We start from the raw sequence: 16,796 nt of genomic DNA on the forward strand, positions 1-16,796 counted from the left end.
AATAAAAGAATATATGTGTGTGTAACTGCATTACTTTGCAGTACAGCAGAAATTAATGCAACGTGGTAAATCAATCATGAAAGTTACTCAGTCATCTTCGACTCCTTGTGACCCCATAGACTATACAGTTCATGGAATTCTCCAGGCCAGAATACTGGAGTGGGTAGCCTTTCCCTTCTCCAGGAGATCTTCCCAACCCAGGGATCAAACCCAGGTCTCCTGCATTGCAGGCAGAGTCTTTGCCAGCTGAGCCACTATCAACCTTACTTCAGTAAAATAAATTAAAAAAAAATTAAGGCAATCCCAGTACCGCCCTTTCAAGATGGGTGCCTGCCCAGGGTCCCACGCAGAGTTGCCCGGCCGAGGTTTAAACGGAGCACTCTTGTCTCCACAGCCCAATGCTGTTACCTCTCATGCAGTATTTCAAACGAGAAGGTTGCAAATTATTTCCCCTTAAAATCCAGTGGAGACGTGATCAAGTTTCATTGACTGGTTTGTTTTAGGCTTGACAAGCAAGGGAGAAGGTGAAACCAGTGGTGTCAAAAGTCTTCAAAAGAAACAGAACGCTGGAAAAACCAGAAGCCATTCTTAGGACCTAAATTGCCAAATACCAAACCAAAAGCCGGGAAACAAAATCTGCTCAGTGCGCAGGTGAAGTCTTCCCTCGATTTTCCTGGAGGCTTTTGAAGGATGTTGCTCTGGACTTCGGTTCTCTAGATGGGGAAAGCCGTGATTACAACTAGCTCTATGACGCGCTTCTCTTGGCTCTTCTATCCCTGCTCACAATCCCCACGTCCATTCAAATCAGCTGCCCAGAGTTGAACCTTTCCCATCTGAAAGAGAATCTTAGCTAATATTTCAAAACTGCCCTCTCTGCATCCTGGAGGAATCAGGGGACCAGGAACTGTTCACTTTCTCCAAGAACTGTGTCCCCAGGCTCACGGAGAAGAAAAGGCAAGGCGGTGTGAATTGTGCGAAATTTAGGCTGTGGTAACACGGTTGCAACCTTTTCCGCTCCCACTGGGATGCACGCTTGAGTTTCTGAGTCTATAGAAATTCCAGGAAAGCAGCCTCTCTTTGGCTGTATACCCTCCCTTTCTGTCAGTAGGTAAACAAGCCACATAAACAAGGTGTTAGACAATACTGGGATGACAAACTCAAGGTTGGGGTATTAGGGTGGATAATGACAGGAAGAGGTTCCAACATTTTCCCATGTTAAGATCTGGATCCTAGCAGGGTCATAATTTTCACCCATCCAAGTAGCTTTCAGCCATTCCCAAGGCCACAGACCTTTCTTTCAGATTGCCCCCCTCCTGTTTCCAGACCAGATATTGGGAAAATCTGGTGGGGAGTGTGGCTGACTTTTCCTCTTACCAGGGAATCCTAAGAAGCTGGATGCAGTAAGAGTTTCATGGAAACTGGTCTAGTGCTGGAACACTGCCTGGGTATTGCTTGGACCTTGAGATTAAGTCCCCTATCCCTCTGCCAAGGGAGACCTTTGTGGTTGAAGGAATTGCTTTCCTAGAGTCTCTAATGAATCAATGCTCTGATGAATCAATCTTTTAAAAAAAGATTATTTAATAATTGAAGTACAGTTGATGTATAATGTTGCTACAGGTGTATGATACAGCAATTTAAAAGTTTTAAAGGTTTTAAAAGTTTTAAATTCCATTTATAGTTACTATATTGATATAATATCTTATAGTAATATATATCCTTGTAACTTATTTTATACACAATACTTATAAAATAAGTACATAAGTATCTTATTTGATAAGTAACTTATTTTTTATAAGTAACTTATTTATAAGTGTTATAAAATAAGTAACTTATTTTATACACAATACTTATAAAATCAGTACAATATATCCTTGTAACTTATTTTATACACAATAGTTTGTACCTCTTAATCCTCTATCCCTACATTACCCTTCCCTGCTTCCCTCTCCCCACTGGTAACAGCTAGTTTGTTCTTTATTTCTGTGTTCCTTTTATTATATTCATTACTTTTTTAGATTTCACATGTAAGTAATATCATAGTCTTTCTCTGATTTCACTTAGCTTAATATCCTTCAGGTCCATGTTGCTGCAAGCACATATCTGTTGATGCTTAGGTTGCTTTCATATCTGAGCAACTGTAAATATGAACATTGGGGTGCATGTTATGTTTTTGACTTAGTGTTTTAACTTTTTTCAGGTATATACGCAGGAGTGGAATTGCTGGGTCATATGGTAGTCTTGCTTTCTCAGAGTCTGATGAATCAATACAGTACTTGTTTTTTTCCCTACATTTACTTTTAAAACAAATTACAAACATTCCTGAAATTTATCTTTATCATCACTTTAAAGAGAATATAAGCTAGCCTTCCAAGGGTTAAAAAACAGAATCCCCCTCAAATCCTTTTTTCCATTTTCTGGAAGTGACTAGTTATCCTTATTGAGGGTCTTCAGAATCCCTTACAAGATTTTACTGTCCATGGGTCAGGCTGTGCCTATCAAGGGTTTGTGTTGGTTGATAACCCAGTGCTGAAGGCTGGGAACCAATATTTTCACTGAGGTAAGATCTTTTGAGAAGCTACTTTAGATTTTGACACTGTACTATACAATTCAAAGCAATCTGGAGATTCAGTGCAATCCCTACCAAAATTCCAATGATATTTTTCACAGATATAGAACAAACAATCCTAGAATTCATATGGAACCAAAATAGACCCCAAATAGCCAAAGTGATGTTGAAAAAGAAGAATGAAGCTGGAAGCATCACACTTTCTGATTTTAAACTATATTACAAAACCATAATAATCAAAACAGTATGTTATTTGCATATAACAGACATACAGATCAATGGAACAGAGTCCAAAAATAAACCCATACATATATGGTCAATTTATTTACAACAAAGGAACCAAGAGTATACAATGGGGAAAGGACAGTCCCTTCAATGAACAGTGTTAAGGAAACTGGAACATAAGCAAAAGAATGAAACTGGGCCACTCTCTTACACCATACACAAAAATTGTCAAAATGGATTAAAGAGTTGAACATTAAGACCGGAAACGTAAAACTTCTAGAAGAAAACATGAGGGGTAATCTACTTGATATTGGTCTTGGTGATGAAAAATGCCAAAAAAAAAAAAAAAGACCACATTACATTAAAAAAGCTTTTGCTCAGCAAAGGCCTGGCATGCTGGAATTCATGGGGTCACTAAGAATCGGACACGACTGAGCGACTGAACTGAACTGAGAACTCAGCAAAGAAAACCATCAACAAAATGAAAAGGCAACCAACCTACATAATGGGAGAAAATACTTGCAAAACCACATGGCTGATGGGGGAGTTAGTATTGAAAAGTATAAAGAACTTATACAACTCAAAAGAAAAAAAAAAACAATTAAAAAAATGGGCAGAGGATCTGAATAGACATTTTTGCAAAGAAGACATACAGATGGCTGACAGATAACATGAAAAGGTGCTCTGTATCACCAATCATTAGGAAAATGCAAATTGAAACCACAATGATACCACCTCAAATCTGTTTGAGTGGCAATTACCAAGAGACAAGAAATAAATGTTGGTGAGGATGTGGTGAAAAGAGAGTGCTTGTACACTGCTGGTGGGAATGTAAATAGGTACTGTCACTATGGGAAACAGTATGGAGATTCATCAACATGATCCAGCAATTCTATTCCTTGGTATTTACCCAAATGAACAAAAACACCAACTCAAAAAGATGCCTGTACCCCCCTGTTCACTACAACATTACTTACAATAACCAACAGATGAAAGCAACCTAAGTGCCCATCGACAGATAAATGGATAAAGAAAATGTGGGTGTGTATACAGTTCAGCCAAGAAAAAGGAAATCTTTTTTTTTTTTTTTTTTAAGGAGTTACAATAAAAATCTTTATTTAAGTTTGGTCAGTACAGGTAAGATATACTGTAGTCACAGAGCAATATGCATTAACAGGATACAACAATTCATAAAAACTGAGTAACTATGCACACAAATTTCTTAAACATTCAATCACCTAAAGAGAAAATGCATAGATGTATGGTGGGAAAAACTGTATCTAACACTGAAACTACTATAGGACTCCTTCAACAAGTCCAACTTTTAGTGATAAAACTACTGTACTGGGCAAACTTGGCAGTCATAAACCCACATCTACTCTGACAAGTCTGAATGGTGCATAAGCATAGTAACAGCATGAGTAAGAATGCCCTCACACAGCACAGGTTCTAGGGTAGACACAGATTCACACAGACATCACTGTGTTATACTTTAAGCAAAAAGTTCCATTTACAACTTCACATTAACTCATATAAAAATAACCTGACCCTACACAAAATGTCCTTTTAGCAACATTCAAAGTAATTAACTGTTACAATTTCCAAAGTGGCAGAAGTATTGAAGCAAAAAGGAAAAAAAAAAACCACCCACAAAAAAGGCAAATTGTGACAAAAGTATGCGTTAATTAACTGCACAGTATCCTCTTCCAAATTAAATGACACTGTATAAAAATTTGCTGGAAATTTTTTTGTTTTTTTACAAAACTGAACCCTGTACATTTACACTTGAGTTCAAGCCATTCTGAACGTGGCGGGAAGCCGCAGTTCGGTTACCTTTCCCACTCACGGGTTTCTCCTCTTGCGGGTCATGACTGGAGTCTGTGTCATTTGAGTGGTGTGTGAGAGAGTTTTCACTGCCCGTGGGAGAGTCTACACTTTCATACCCCGCACTGAGTTGGTTTACGTAACTACTACCTCCTCTGCCAGTTCTCTCCTCCGAGCTGCTGGAGGCCTTATTCCCATTCCCTGGAGAAGAAGGAAAGTCATCTTCGGCTGTGTCCCCCTCCCTGTGAAATCCAGACCCAGACGTCCTCTGCCGGGAGGAACTGCCATTACTTGGTCCGTTGGCCAGACGATGCAGTCTTTACCTGTGGCCTCTGCCTGTCCTACAGGCTCCGAAGATGTAGTCCTGCTGGTACTCGGGCCTGCGGCTTGAGACTGCTGCTGTTGGTACTGAGCCAACTGCTGGCGCGTCTCCTTCAGTTGTTGCTGAAGAACTAGAATGGTACTCTGCATACCCTCTACTTCTTCGTCAAGTTGAATGATGAAGTCATTCAGTTCATCCTGACTGCTTTTAAGCTCCTCCCTATATTTCTTCTGTAAAGCCAACTCTGCTTCAAGTTGTGCAATACGTCCCTGGGACAGCTGCCTTCCAAGCTCTTGATTCTCCTGGATAAGCATTCGACACTTCGCCATTAACTTTTTGCCTGTTTGGCTATCACGCGTAAACTTCCAGGCACTCAGTTCATTTTGGGCTTGTTCCAGTTTGTCTTTAGTCTGTTCCAGTTCACTTTTCATTTTTAGGAATAACAAGTTGATCGCTGGGTCCACCATTGCTGATCTCAGTTGTGCAACACTAGGCTGCTGGACTTGCTTGAGGTACTGGATCTGAGTAGTACACTCTTGCATTTCTTGCTCCTTGGTTGCTAGTCGCATTACAAGAATGTTTTCCCTGCGTGCAGATTCTTGCTGCTGCTGCTTTAGTTTTTCTTCAGATTCCCTTAAGCCAGTTACATCATTAGAGTTGAGATCTGTGTACTTGCCCTCCAAAGCTTGCACATAGGCTTCATACTGTTTCCACCTTAGAATTAATTCATCTCGTGCCATAACTTTGAAGTCTGTTTCACTCAGTCGAACCTTTTTGGGAAGAGGTTCTTCGTTGGTCATCTTGAATCCTCTCCAGACGGAGGCCGCGCCGGCGCCCACCCAGTCACATAGGCAGACCCCGCGCTGTCCTCTCGCCGCCCAGGCCGTCGGACCGCGCCGCCGCCGCCGGCCCCCGCGCTCCTCCTCCGAAAAAGGAAATCTTGCCATTTCCAACAACTTGAGGACATTATGCTGAGTGAAGTAAGTCAGAGAAAGACAAATACCATATGATCTCACTTCTACATGCAATCTAAAACAACAGGAAAAAAATAAAATTCACAGAGAAGAGGTAGGTGGTTGCCAGAGTTGGGGGAGAGGGTAGGGGTGAAACGGGTGAAGGCGGTCAAAGGCACAACCTTACATTATAAAATAAAGTCATCGGGATGTAATATACAACACGGTGACTATAGTTAATACTGTATTGCATACTTGAAAGTTGCTAAGAGGGTTGATCTTAACTGTTCTCATCAAAAGAAGAAAATTTTGTTATCTGTGTTGATGGATATTAAATGTTATCCATGTTGATGGATATTAATGGATATTGACTAGACATTTTTGTGGTGATTATTTCATAATATATATGAATATTGAATAATTTTGTTGTAGATCTGAATATGCAAATTACACCTAAAAAAAAGTGTTGGACTAGTGAGTCACACTTGACTTGGGCTTCAAGGACTGACACAACATTTAATAACTTTTAATGCTCCATATTTGCCATTTAAGAAAACACTGTATTTATATGAATAGGCTGGAGCCTGAAGATAGTTAAATATCATTGGCCTAAAAGAGAAATGATAGTTTTATTCACCTTGGAAGTGAGAGGTAGTAACTACAAAAAGAGACAAGGGGAAACATTCTCTGTGAACAGGAAAGTTTTGAGTCTTATTTTCAGAGGATTAAAGGCAGTAGAGCGAAAAAGCAACAGAATGACAAATCAGCAAACTAGGTAGCTTAAGAGGGACTTAAATAAACCAGTATTTTTACCATGGTTGGGCCAGATTTTCTTGCTTTTGACAGGGAATTCTATTGCCCTAAAAATATTATAAAATCCAACAGAAGTCAAGTGCAGTCACAAAACCGAGGAAATATTCTTCCAGTGCTTGAAAGCTATTACCAGCTTCAGCAAAGTTCCTCACTACATTGACTGAGGGAGATAGGCAGTGCTGAAGCTGAAGGAGATTTCAGTTGTGTTAATGTAATTTGTAAGAGATGGAAAATGCTGAAATGAAAGGCTTACTTTATCCTCTTCTCTTCTGTCCTCTGTTTGAGCTCAAGGAGCTGTGTTCACAATAAAAAATGTGTGCTCTGGGCTTTAGCCATGATGGCCACACTAGATTTTGATGTACTGTGGGCCCAAACCTTTATGCCCTCCACATCACTTAGAAGGTAACACATCTTTTTCCCATCAGGAAATGCTAGTTTGGGGGGGGCGGGTTGCGGGGAAGAGGTCACGATCAGGAAGGGTCTGCAGGTCACTCAATTCTGGTCAGAGGCTTGGTTAGGAAGACAAGGTAGTAGAGAAACAGACAGCTGATCTCACACATTCCAAGCTCTTGGATACTCCAGTGACTGCAACTGGTACCGTGAAAAGCAATTTCAACATTAGACTAGGGTAAGGCTACTCAGAAATCAAAATGATTTCAAAAAGCAAAACATAAAAACTCATGAATTCAGTATAAAAAATAATTTTTTAACAGAAGCCCTTATTTACCTTTTCATGGTGTTAACTGACACTTCACTGCATTTAACAAAGGTAGTAACAGGTAAATTTCTTGCTAATGTTAATTTTCCCAAATTCTCAACTTTTCCAGCATTTATGACTTTTAAACAACTTTTCAACACAGTATCTCTGACATTCTTTAAGTAATGAAGTTTAAGAAACATTTCATCTCAATTGAAAAAAATTCTGAATTCTACTTGAAGTTGTCACCAGACATCTTGGCAAGGAGTCATTTTAGTGGATTCTCTGGTGACTAATCAAAGCTGAGCTTCTAGGCTTTACCTCATTCACGCCACTGCTGAGGCTTAGCAGGATGTGGCCTCTCTGATGTTGGATTAGCAATGCTCTCTGCCTAATAGGCCTTCCTACACTATTTATATGTATAGGATTTTTCCTCAGAGTGGACTCTCTTATGTTTATTGAGATTTGATTTACAGCTGAAGTCTCGCCCACATTCAGAACATTCAAAAGGTTTCTCTCCTGTGTGGATTTTGATATGATAACTAAGACCTGTCTTCTGACTGAAGGCTTTGCCACACTCTTTACATTGATAAGGTGAATCCCCTGATGTTCAATAAGATGCTCTCCCCTTGTAAAGGCCTTGCCACACTCAGGACACTGGGAAGTCTTATCCCCAGTATGGATTCTTTTGTGGTTTCTCAGGCCAGTTAACTGTGTGAAGGTCTTCCCATACTCATCACATGTGTATTTTCTTAGTTTAGGACGGTTTCTGTGCTTTCCTCCTAACTTGTGTTTGTTAAGGCCTAAGTGTTGACTGAAGGCTTCACCACATTCATCACATTTATAGGGCTTTTCCCCAGTGTGACTCCTCTGATGTATGATGAGGGTTGAGTTCACTCTAAAGGTTTTTCCACACTCAGCACATTCATAAGGTTTTTCCCCTGAGTGAATTCTGTGATGTATTATAAGTTCTGAGCTTCGGCTAAAAGCTCAACCACATACAAGACATTCAAAATGTTTCTCTCCAGAGTGGATTCTCTGGTGTTGGTTAAGTCCTGCATACTGAGTGAAGGCTTTTCCACATACTTTACATTCATAAAGTTTTTCTTTACTGTGAATTCGCTGATGCTCACTAAGATTTGAACGCTGCCTGAAGGTTTTCCCACATTCACTACATTCATAAGGCTTCTCTCTGTTGTGCAACTGTTTATGTTCAGTGAGGTCTGCACTATGGCAGGTTTTCCCACAGTATATACATTCAAAAGGCTTCTTTTCAGTGTGGAGACTTTGATGTTTTGAAAGAATTGATCTTTGACTAAAACATCTGCCACATTTATTACACTGATGAGCCTTTTCTACAATGTGGATTTTGAGATGTTGAGAGAGGCCTGCTTTCTGACTGAAGTCTTTGCCACTCTTTACACTGATAAGGCTTTTCCTTGCTGTGAAGCCCAAATTCTGTACTGGAGTATGGTTTCTTTCCATTGTGGATCCTTTTGTGCATATGAAGGCCTCTCATCCAGGTGAAGATTTTCTTACATTCATCACATTCGTGTATTTTTCTCACCTGTGGCATCCCCATTCTGCATTTCCAAACTTTCACTAGGCTCATTGTCTCCTCTCTGTATGGCATGCTGACATATAGTTTCATGATGTCCATCCCTACACCATTCTGTTTCTTCACAAGGTTCCCGTTTCACTTCTAATGTCAAATTCTCAGTCCTCATCTCACCATCTGAAACAATATACCACACAATTTGAGGAGAAAAGGCAACTCAAAAATGATTTAACAGACAGAGTGCTAGGAGGGTTAATGTGTATTTCAGATTTAACAGAGGACTTTCTATCTTTATTTAGTGTCAGGGATTCAGAGAAATAGGTGAGCCAAGTAAAAGGAATGGGAGTAATACAGGTGTGGGAGTGAGATAGAATAAAGCATGGCTGATTTACCAATACAATATGGTAAAATTGATAGGATGTCACTTCTGTGATTACCCAAGACTATAATTTCTACCTACCATAAGACTTTCTCTATTGACACCCTTCCTTCCTGGTTCGCTGGCTTTGATTAAGAATGCCACCATACAGAGAAGCCCACACGGCAAGGAACTGAAGCTGGGTTCTGGTCAGCAACCAGGAAGTAAGGAAGGCCCTCTGTCTGTGTGACTGACAGAGAACTGAGTCCTGCCAACATCCATGTGAGGTTGGAAGTGGATCCTTCCTCAGTCACAACTCAGGTGAGAACCTATCTTTGGCTGCAACCTTGTAAGAGACCCAGAAGTGGAGGATCCAGCTAAGCCACATACCCAGACTCTTGACCCATAGAAACTATGATATAATAAATGCGTGTGGTTTAATTGCTAACTTTGTGGTCATTAATCAAGCAGAGAAAAATTCAACTACACTAAATATACAAGAGACACATCTAAAATAAAATGATTGAGTAAAGTTATGAATAAAGGATGAGCAAGAGAAAATTGAGCAAATGCAAATAAGAAAGGCATCATGATCTCAATTTCAGAAAAAAGGTGAGATTCAAGCCAAGAGCATGAAATGAGACAAAGAAAAATATAACGATAAATAAACATTACAATTTATAGTGATCATGGATCAGACCTGAATAATTATATAGAAAATAACAAAGGAACAAATTTTCTAGAGCAGAAATTATAGATGAGATAAAGAGACAAAACAAATAACAGACTTTAATCATTCTTTCTGTCTAGAAAAAAACCACCAAATGGACCAAAAAATAAACATTCAGAAGATTTACAAGATTATTAAATCTATGGATAAACATGTATATGAAGTTCTGTATCTGGAAAATAGAACATCTTCTCAGATGTGCAGTGACCTTTAATGAAAACTAATTTTGGGGTCATAGGAAAACCATAATAAACTCCAAAAGGTGTAAACAACACAAACATTCTCTGATAACGATAAATCTAGAATTAGTAACAAAATCAGAAAATAAGCCCTCCCATCTGAAAATTTTATAACTTTCAATTCTTGGTTCAAAGGAAAAATACGTTTCAGATTTTCTAGAAAATAACTAAAATGCTACATTTCAAAACATTTGGGATTCATCAAAACCAGTGTTCAATGAAATATTTGTAGCATCAAATATTTATATTAGTAATAGATATACAGATCGATACAGCCAGCTCAAAATTTAAAAAAGGACAACTAATTAACCAAGAGAATCTGCTCATTTAGGAACACTTTTCTCTCTTCTGTCTCATTCCCCCTGCTTATGCTTCCTGGGAACACTTCCGATACAAACTACTACAATCTAAAATAAATAAATTTTAAAAACAAGGGAGAACATAAGGATGGAATTAACTAAAGTAAATGCAGGGACAAAACATGATATAGAAAAATAATGGAACATTGTAGTGGTAAAACAAAACTGAATACACCAATATGAACTCATAATTTTTAGAAAAAAAAAAAGTACATCTAGCTCCACCCATAAAATGTGCTAGAAGTATCGTTACCCGAGGGAAAAAGAACACTCCCAGCATCCAGATTTTGTACTTCAATAGCGTTCTCCATTATGAAAAACTGAAGCTCCTTCAGAAAGGGTTGATACCAAATCTGGGTCTAGGGAAAGTAAAGTACACGGTAAGCATGGAATAATTAATTTTGTTCAGAAAGCAAGGATTCAAAATTCATAGGGTCATGGCAAAAAGAGTTAGGAACAGGGTGGAAGACATCCAAACTAGGCAAAGATGTATCAATCTGAGCTTTAAAATAAGTAATAACTGTGGTAGATTGAAACACACTGACTCAATGAAAATTACTAAACCCATAATGATATTATATTAACACAAAGAAAGTCCTAAAATCCCATGTTGTCATTTGAGGTGCCTATTAAACTATTCTTTGAATTTGAAAATTGGTAAATACAGGGGGAAAACTAAGCATCAATCTTGTCTGTCTAATATGAAGTGATCAAACAGACGATTTGATGATTTCTTCACTATAAAGAAGACTAACAGTTAATAACATAGAAGGAATGAAAGAGTCACAAAATCATTCTGCAACACTTAATAAAATGATTGACCCATAGAAGAATTCTCAAACATTTTGTATTTTGTTGCTGGGAAACGAGCCAATCACATACTGCCAAAGTGACACCACACAGTTATAAAGGGGAAAAATTAGCTGTTCAATGGAGGGATCATATTGCCATGTCTTTCAATCTTTTTTCCATTTTATGGAAATACAGCATACATGGGCAGCAAAATAAATGATTCCATGAGGAAGCAACCAGAAAGCTTCACAGAGTAAGAAACTGGCCCAGGGTCATGAAAATGTCTGGGCCATGAAAGGGAAAATGGGAAAGAGAAACTGTTCTAAAGTAAAAGAGAATTAAAAGGCACAACAACCAGATGTCTCCCACAGCCATGGATTCTATCCTGGTTTGCACAAATCAGCTTTAAAGACATTTTGGAAAAAATGGACAATCTGAATTTGCATTGAGTTTAGATAACATTAAAATGTATTGCCAGGGAAAAGGGAAATTATTAACTGAACAAAATAGATTACAAAATAGCACATAGAAATGATCTCTTTTCAGTGAAAGGAATGTGTGTATACACATACATGCACATAAAAGATATTCAAATATATAATAAAAAGTCACTGTAATCTCTGGATGATAGAATATTATGCTTGTTTTCTTATTTTGCAACTGTATTTTCTAACTTTCTACAATGCATATATACTTCTCTGGTAATAATAAGAGGTAACTTTCAAAAAAGTCAATATAGTTTTACAATGTTAATGTCCTATCAGAGTCTACTTAAGGATGTAAGCATCAAAATACTTGAAAGTAACACTTGCTACAGACGATCTGCAGAAAATTCAACTACGGATATTTAAAATTAACATACTACAGAAGCTGTTCTGAGATGACTTATCACCTTTTAATCATTATTACCTAAAATGTCAGCTTTGTCATATCCTTTAACAACTCTCATTACAAGGAATTAACATGTCATACTTCACAAAAAAAAACCAATGGGGGACTTCATTTCACTCCAAATTTCCTAGAGAAATTCTTGCCTCACCTGTTTCCTCTGATGGTTGGGGCTCAGGTCTTTCGCCCTTGAACTGGACTGCTGGGGGCTGAGCTCGGGTATATGAAGATTCTTCATCTAGTGTTTGAAGGGTCATTGTCTGCAAAAGTATCTTCTGTTCCAGAGAACAAGCTGAAACCTAGAGACAAGTGGCACTCATTAGGCCTGAATTTAACAGGAACTAAACCTCAGAGAGGAGTTTCTAAGAAACATCCCTGGAGAGACTAGAAGAGAAACCAGGGCATTAGGGTGCTAAAGGGTAGCCAGAAAGGTAAGTGATGCTTACCTTTTGATCAGAAAGTCTGATCAAATCCTGTCTCTATCACTTCATTTATTGGCTATGTCTCCTCTGCTAAGTTACACAACCTCTCTGAACTTAGTTCCATGTGTGATACCACCTAGTTCTTTGTTGCTGTGAATGTTGAAATGACCAGTAGAGTACACAGCATGATACTTACAGAATGCCTTCAGCATCTTTACTCCATCCCCGAATCTCCTGTTTCCCACCCTTCCCCTCCTTACAGGACTGGCTTAGGAAGAAGCTCAGTTCCCTGCTGAATGCTAGGTTTTCCCACTGTTCTCAGAGCTTCCACACTTGAGAAAGTTTTGCTCCCAGTTCCCCACAACCACATCACACTTGTCCCTTCCTATATGTACATTTCTCTTTCTTTCCAGATTCTCCAGTATGGTCACTGCCTCTTCCCCACTCTCTGGATGATGCTCCCGAACTGGGACCTGGAACTCCTGGGGCAGGATGGACAGGAACTGCTCCAGCACCAGCAGGTCCAGGATCTCCTTGGTGTGTGTCTCTGGTCTGAGCCACTGATGGCAGAGCTCCTGGAGCCGGCTCAGGGCCAGCCGGGGTCCAGGGGAAATCCTGGTAGCATAAGTGCCTAAACTTTATGGCTGCCTGAAGATCTCCCAGGCAGGAGGCTGGTTCTCTGGAAGGCTGAGACCCTGATTCCTGGGGTGGTCTTCCTCCAGCTTCACTGTCACCATCATAGGGCCCTGCTGACCCCATGGGGCTTGGAACAGCTGACCAGTAGACTTTCTTGTGTCCACAGCCATCATGCCTGGAGTTTCAACTGAAGGCTTCTGAGGGCACCCTGGGGAATAAGAATTAAGTGATAAAGTGATACATGGCAAATACTTCAAAGAACCCACACAAGAAAGAAGACGACCTGTAACCAAGATAACTAGTTTTATTAATTCACTAAATCCACAAATATTTTTTAGAAGCGTACCTTGCACAGAAACTGTTCAAGGTATTTGAAATGCATTAGCAGAGAGTCCATTCTAGTTGAAACAGTAAAATAAACACAACCAATATGAAAAGTGTATAATATGTGAAGGAGATAAGTAAAAATATATAATTGCCGGGGGTAGAGTAGAATGAAGACTTGCACTTAATGGAACATTTCTCGAAAATTCGGCGTTAAGTACATGGATGTGGCCCCAGCCTAAAACAAAAATTTCTAATCACTTGGCACAGTTTCTCCACATTTGAGTACATACGATCCAACCTGTGGGAAAGGAAAAGTTACGAATCACAGCCAGAAAATTACTAATGTTTTCGTGCTAATCTTGCAAAATAGCAAAATTCTACTTCGTTCATACAGTAGTGGTGGCCCTGGTTTCGTCAGAGCGTGGGAAGCACGGTTGCCAAAAAGGGGACCCCCAAACCCAGGACAGGGTCCTGTATGAGGGGCTTGGGGCCAGCCTTTCCAAAGTCTCTCAGACAGATGCCTGCTGCCAGCCTCTCCGGGCACCGGGTGTCCCCGGGCTGGAACCAGGGCCGGTGCTGGCTGTTCCAGGCAGCCCAGTAAGTCTGGGGTCTCACGGTGCTGAACCCGAGAACAAGGCGGAAGGACGCCACAGGACACTCACCAGACAGCAGTGCTGGAACTCGGCTCCCGGAACTGGACGCTCAGATGCGCCTGGCTTCCGGCGTCTCCAGGAGGTCACGTCCCTGAGCGTGCCCCCGTGACCTGCCTCCGCGCACGTGCCCGGCGTCTCCCGGTTACCTTGCAGTGCAAGGACACTACATGTTCGTTTCTAGCGGTTCAGGACTAAAGGCGTTGACGGATACCACTAAACCCAGTTACTGGAGGAGAAGGCAATGGCACCCCACTCCAGTACTCTTGCCTGGAAAATCCCATGGATGGAGGAGGCTGGTGGGCTGCAGTCCATGGGGTCGCTAGGAGTCGGACACAACTGAGAGACTTCACTTTCACTTTTCACTTTCATGCATTGGAGGAGGAAATGGCAACCCACTCCAGTATTCTTGCCTGGAGAATCCCAGGGACGGCGGAGCCTGGTGGGCTGCCATCTATGGGGTCACACAGAGTTGGACACGACTGAAGCGACTTAGCAGCTTAGCAGTTACTGAATCTCTGAGAGTTAAAAAAAAAAAAAAAAAGTTTTGGACACTCGCTCTTGTGAAACCGGCAGGATACGTTTCTTAACTGAAAGTGTATGGGAAGAGTGCTTGGTGACGACATAGAAAAAAATGATTGCCCTCTTCCTTAATGGAGGTAGGCCATTGGCAGTCGGCATCGCTACCAGTTTGTCTCCCTTCTGCCTTTTCCTGGGTGTTTTCATCTCCTCTGTCCTGCGCCCAGAACAGGGCTTCCCTCAAAGAGGGAACTGTGCCTTCCCTCTAAGGAAGGAACATGATGGCTATCCTTTAGGACCTCGTCAATATGCTGAAACCAAGAAGAAACACTAAGAAAATAGAGATGGTAGAGAAGAAATAAGTACAGATGTGGGAAAGAGCTTGGGCCAGAAAGCAATGGAAATTTCAGAAGGCAGTGGGAAGTTCAGGAGTTGGGGAAACCATCCTAGAACAAGAAATGGAAAAGAGGTTTGTGAATTGAACTAGTTCAGTTCAGTCGCTCAGTCGTGTCCGACTCTTTGCGACCCCATGAATCGCAGCACTCCAGGCCTCCCTGTCCATCACCAACTCCCGGAGTTTACTTAAACTCATGTCCATCGAATTGGTGATGCCATCCAACCATCTCATCCTCTGTCCTCCTATTCTCCCCCTGCCCCCAATCCCTCTCAGCATCAGAGTCTTTTCCAATGAGTCAACTCTTCGCATGAGGTGGCCAGAGTACTGGAGTTTCCGCTTCAGCATCAGTCCTTCCAATGAACACCCAGGACTGATCTTTAGGATGGACTGGTTGGATTTCCTTGCAGTCCAAAGGACTCTCAAGAGTCTTCTCCAACACGACAGTTCAAAAGCATCAATTCTTCGACCCTCAGCCTTCTTCACAGTCCAACTCTCACATCCATACATGACCACTGGAAAAACCATAGCCTTGACTAGACGGACCTTTGTTGGCAAAGTAATGTCTCTGCTTTTGAATATGCTATCTAGATTGGTCATAACTTTTCTTCAAAGGAGTAAGCGTCTTTTAATTTCATGGCTGCTATCACCATCTGCAGTGATTGTGGAGCCCCCCAAAATTAAGTCTGACATTGTTTCCCCATCTATTTCCCATGACGTGATGGGACTGGATGCCATGATCTTAGTTTTCTGAATGCTGAGCTTTAAGCCAACTATTTCACTCTCCTCTTTCACTTTCATCAAGAGGCTTTTTAGTTCCTCTTTCTGCCATAAGGGTGGTGTCATCTGCATATCTGAGGTTATTGATATTTCTCCCGGCAATCTTGATTCCAGCTTGTGCTTCTTCCAGCCCAGCATTTCTCATAATGTACTCTGCATGTAAGTTAAATAAGCAGGGAGACAATATACAGCCTTGATGTACTCCTTTCCCAATTTGGAACCAGTCTGTTGTTCCATGTCCGTTCTAACTGTTGCTTCCTGACCTGCATATAGGTTTCTTAAGAGGCAGGTCAGGTGGTCTGGTATTCCCATCTCTTTCAGAATTTTCCTCAGTTTATTGTGAGGAGGCTGGCAAACAGCAGTTGGCCAGAGGCCATCCAGATAGACGAGATCACCAGCAGGGCACAGTCTGCATGAAGGCTATCAAAGGTCTGCTCTGGGACTTCCCATCATCAAGCTGTTGACTTTAAGCAAAGGATATTACCCTCCATAATGGGTGGGCCTCATCCAATCAGCTGAAGTCCTTGAGACAAAACTGAGATATCCTCAAGAGGGAATTTTGCCTTAAAACTGTAACATAGGAATCCTGCTTGCATTCCCTGCCAGCCTACCTTATATATTTTGAAATTAGTAGTTCCCCAGTTGTCTGAAAAAGAAATGCAAAAAAGCAAAATGGCTGTCTGAGGAGGCCTTACAAAAAGCTGTGAAGAGAAGCGAAAAGCAAAGGAGAGAAGGAAAGATATA

At 40.7% G+C, this 16,796-nt stretch overlaps 1 protein-coding gene across 1 annotated transcript; it reads right to left on the reverse strand.

Moving 5' to 3' along the window:
- Positions 1-3,856: 3,856 nt before the first annotated feature.
- LOC109576615 (pre-mRNA-splicing regulator WTAP-like) lies at positions 3,857-14,856 on the reverse strand. Its single transcript, XM_070777527.1, is given in 6 exon segments — positions 3,857-4,927; positions 4,930-5,908; positions 8,968-9,135; positions 10,898-11,003; positions 12,476-12,623; positions 13,142-14,856. Coding segments are annotated over 3 exon segments (1,452 nt in total). The 5' UTR covers positions 9,061-9,135; positions 10,898-11,003; positions 12,476-12,623; positions 13,142-14,856; the 3' UTR covers positions 3,857-4,547.
- Positions 14,857-16,796: the final 1,940 nt, after the last annotated feature.

This window comes from Bos indicus, chromosome 23 (genome assembly GCF_029378745.1).
Source record: "Bos indicus isolate NIAB-ARS_2022 breed Sahiwal x Tharparkar chromosome 23, NIAB-ARS_B.indTharparkar_mat_pri_1.0, whole genome shotgun sequence".
NCBI classification, from domain to species: domain Eukaryota; kingdom Metazoa; phylum Chordata; class Mammalia; order Artiodactyla; family Bovidae; genus Bos; species Bos indicus.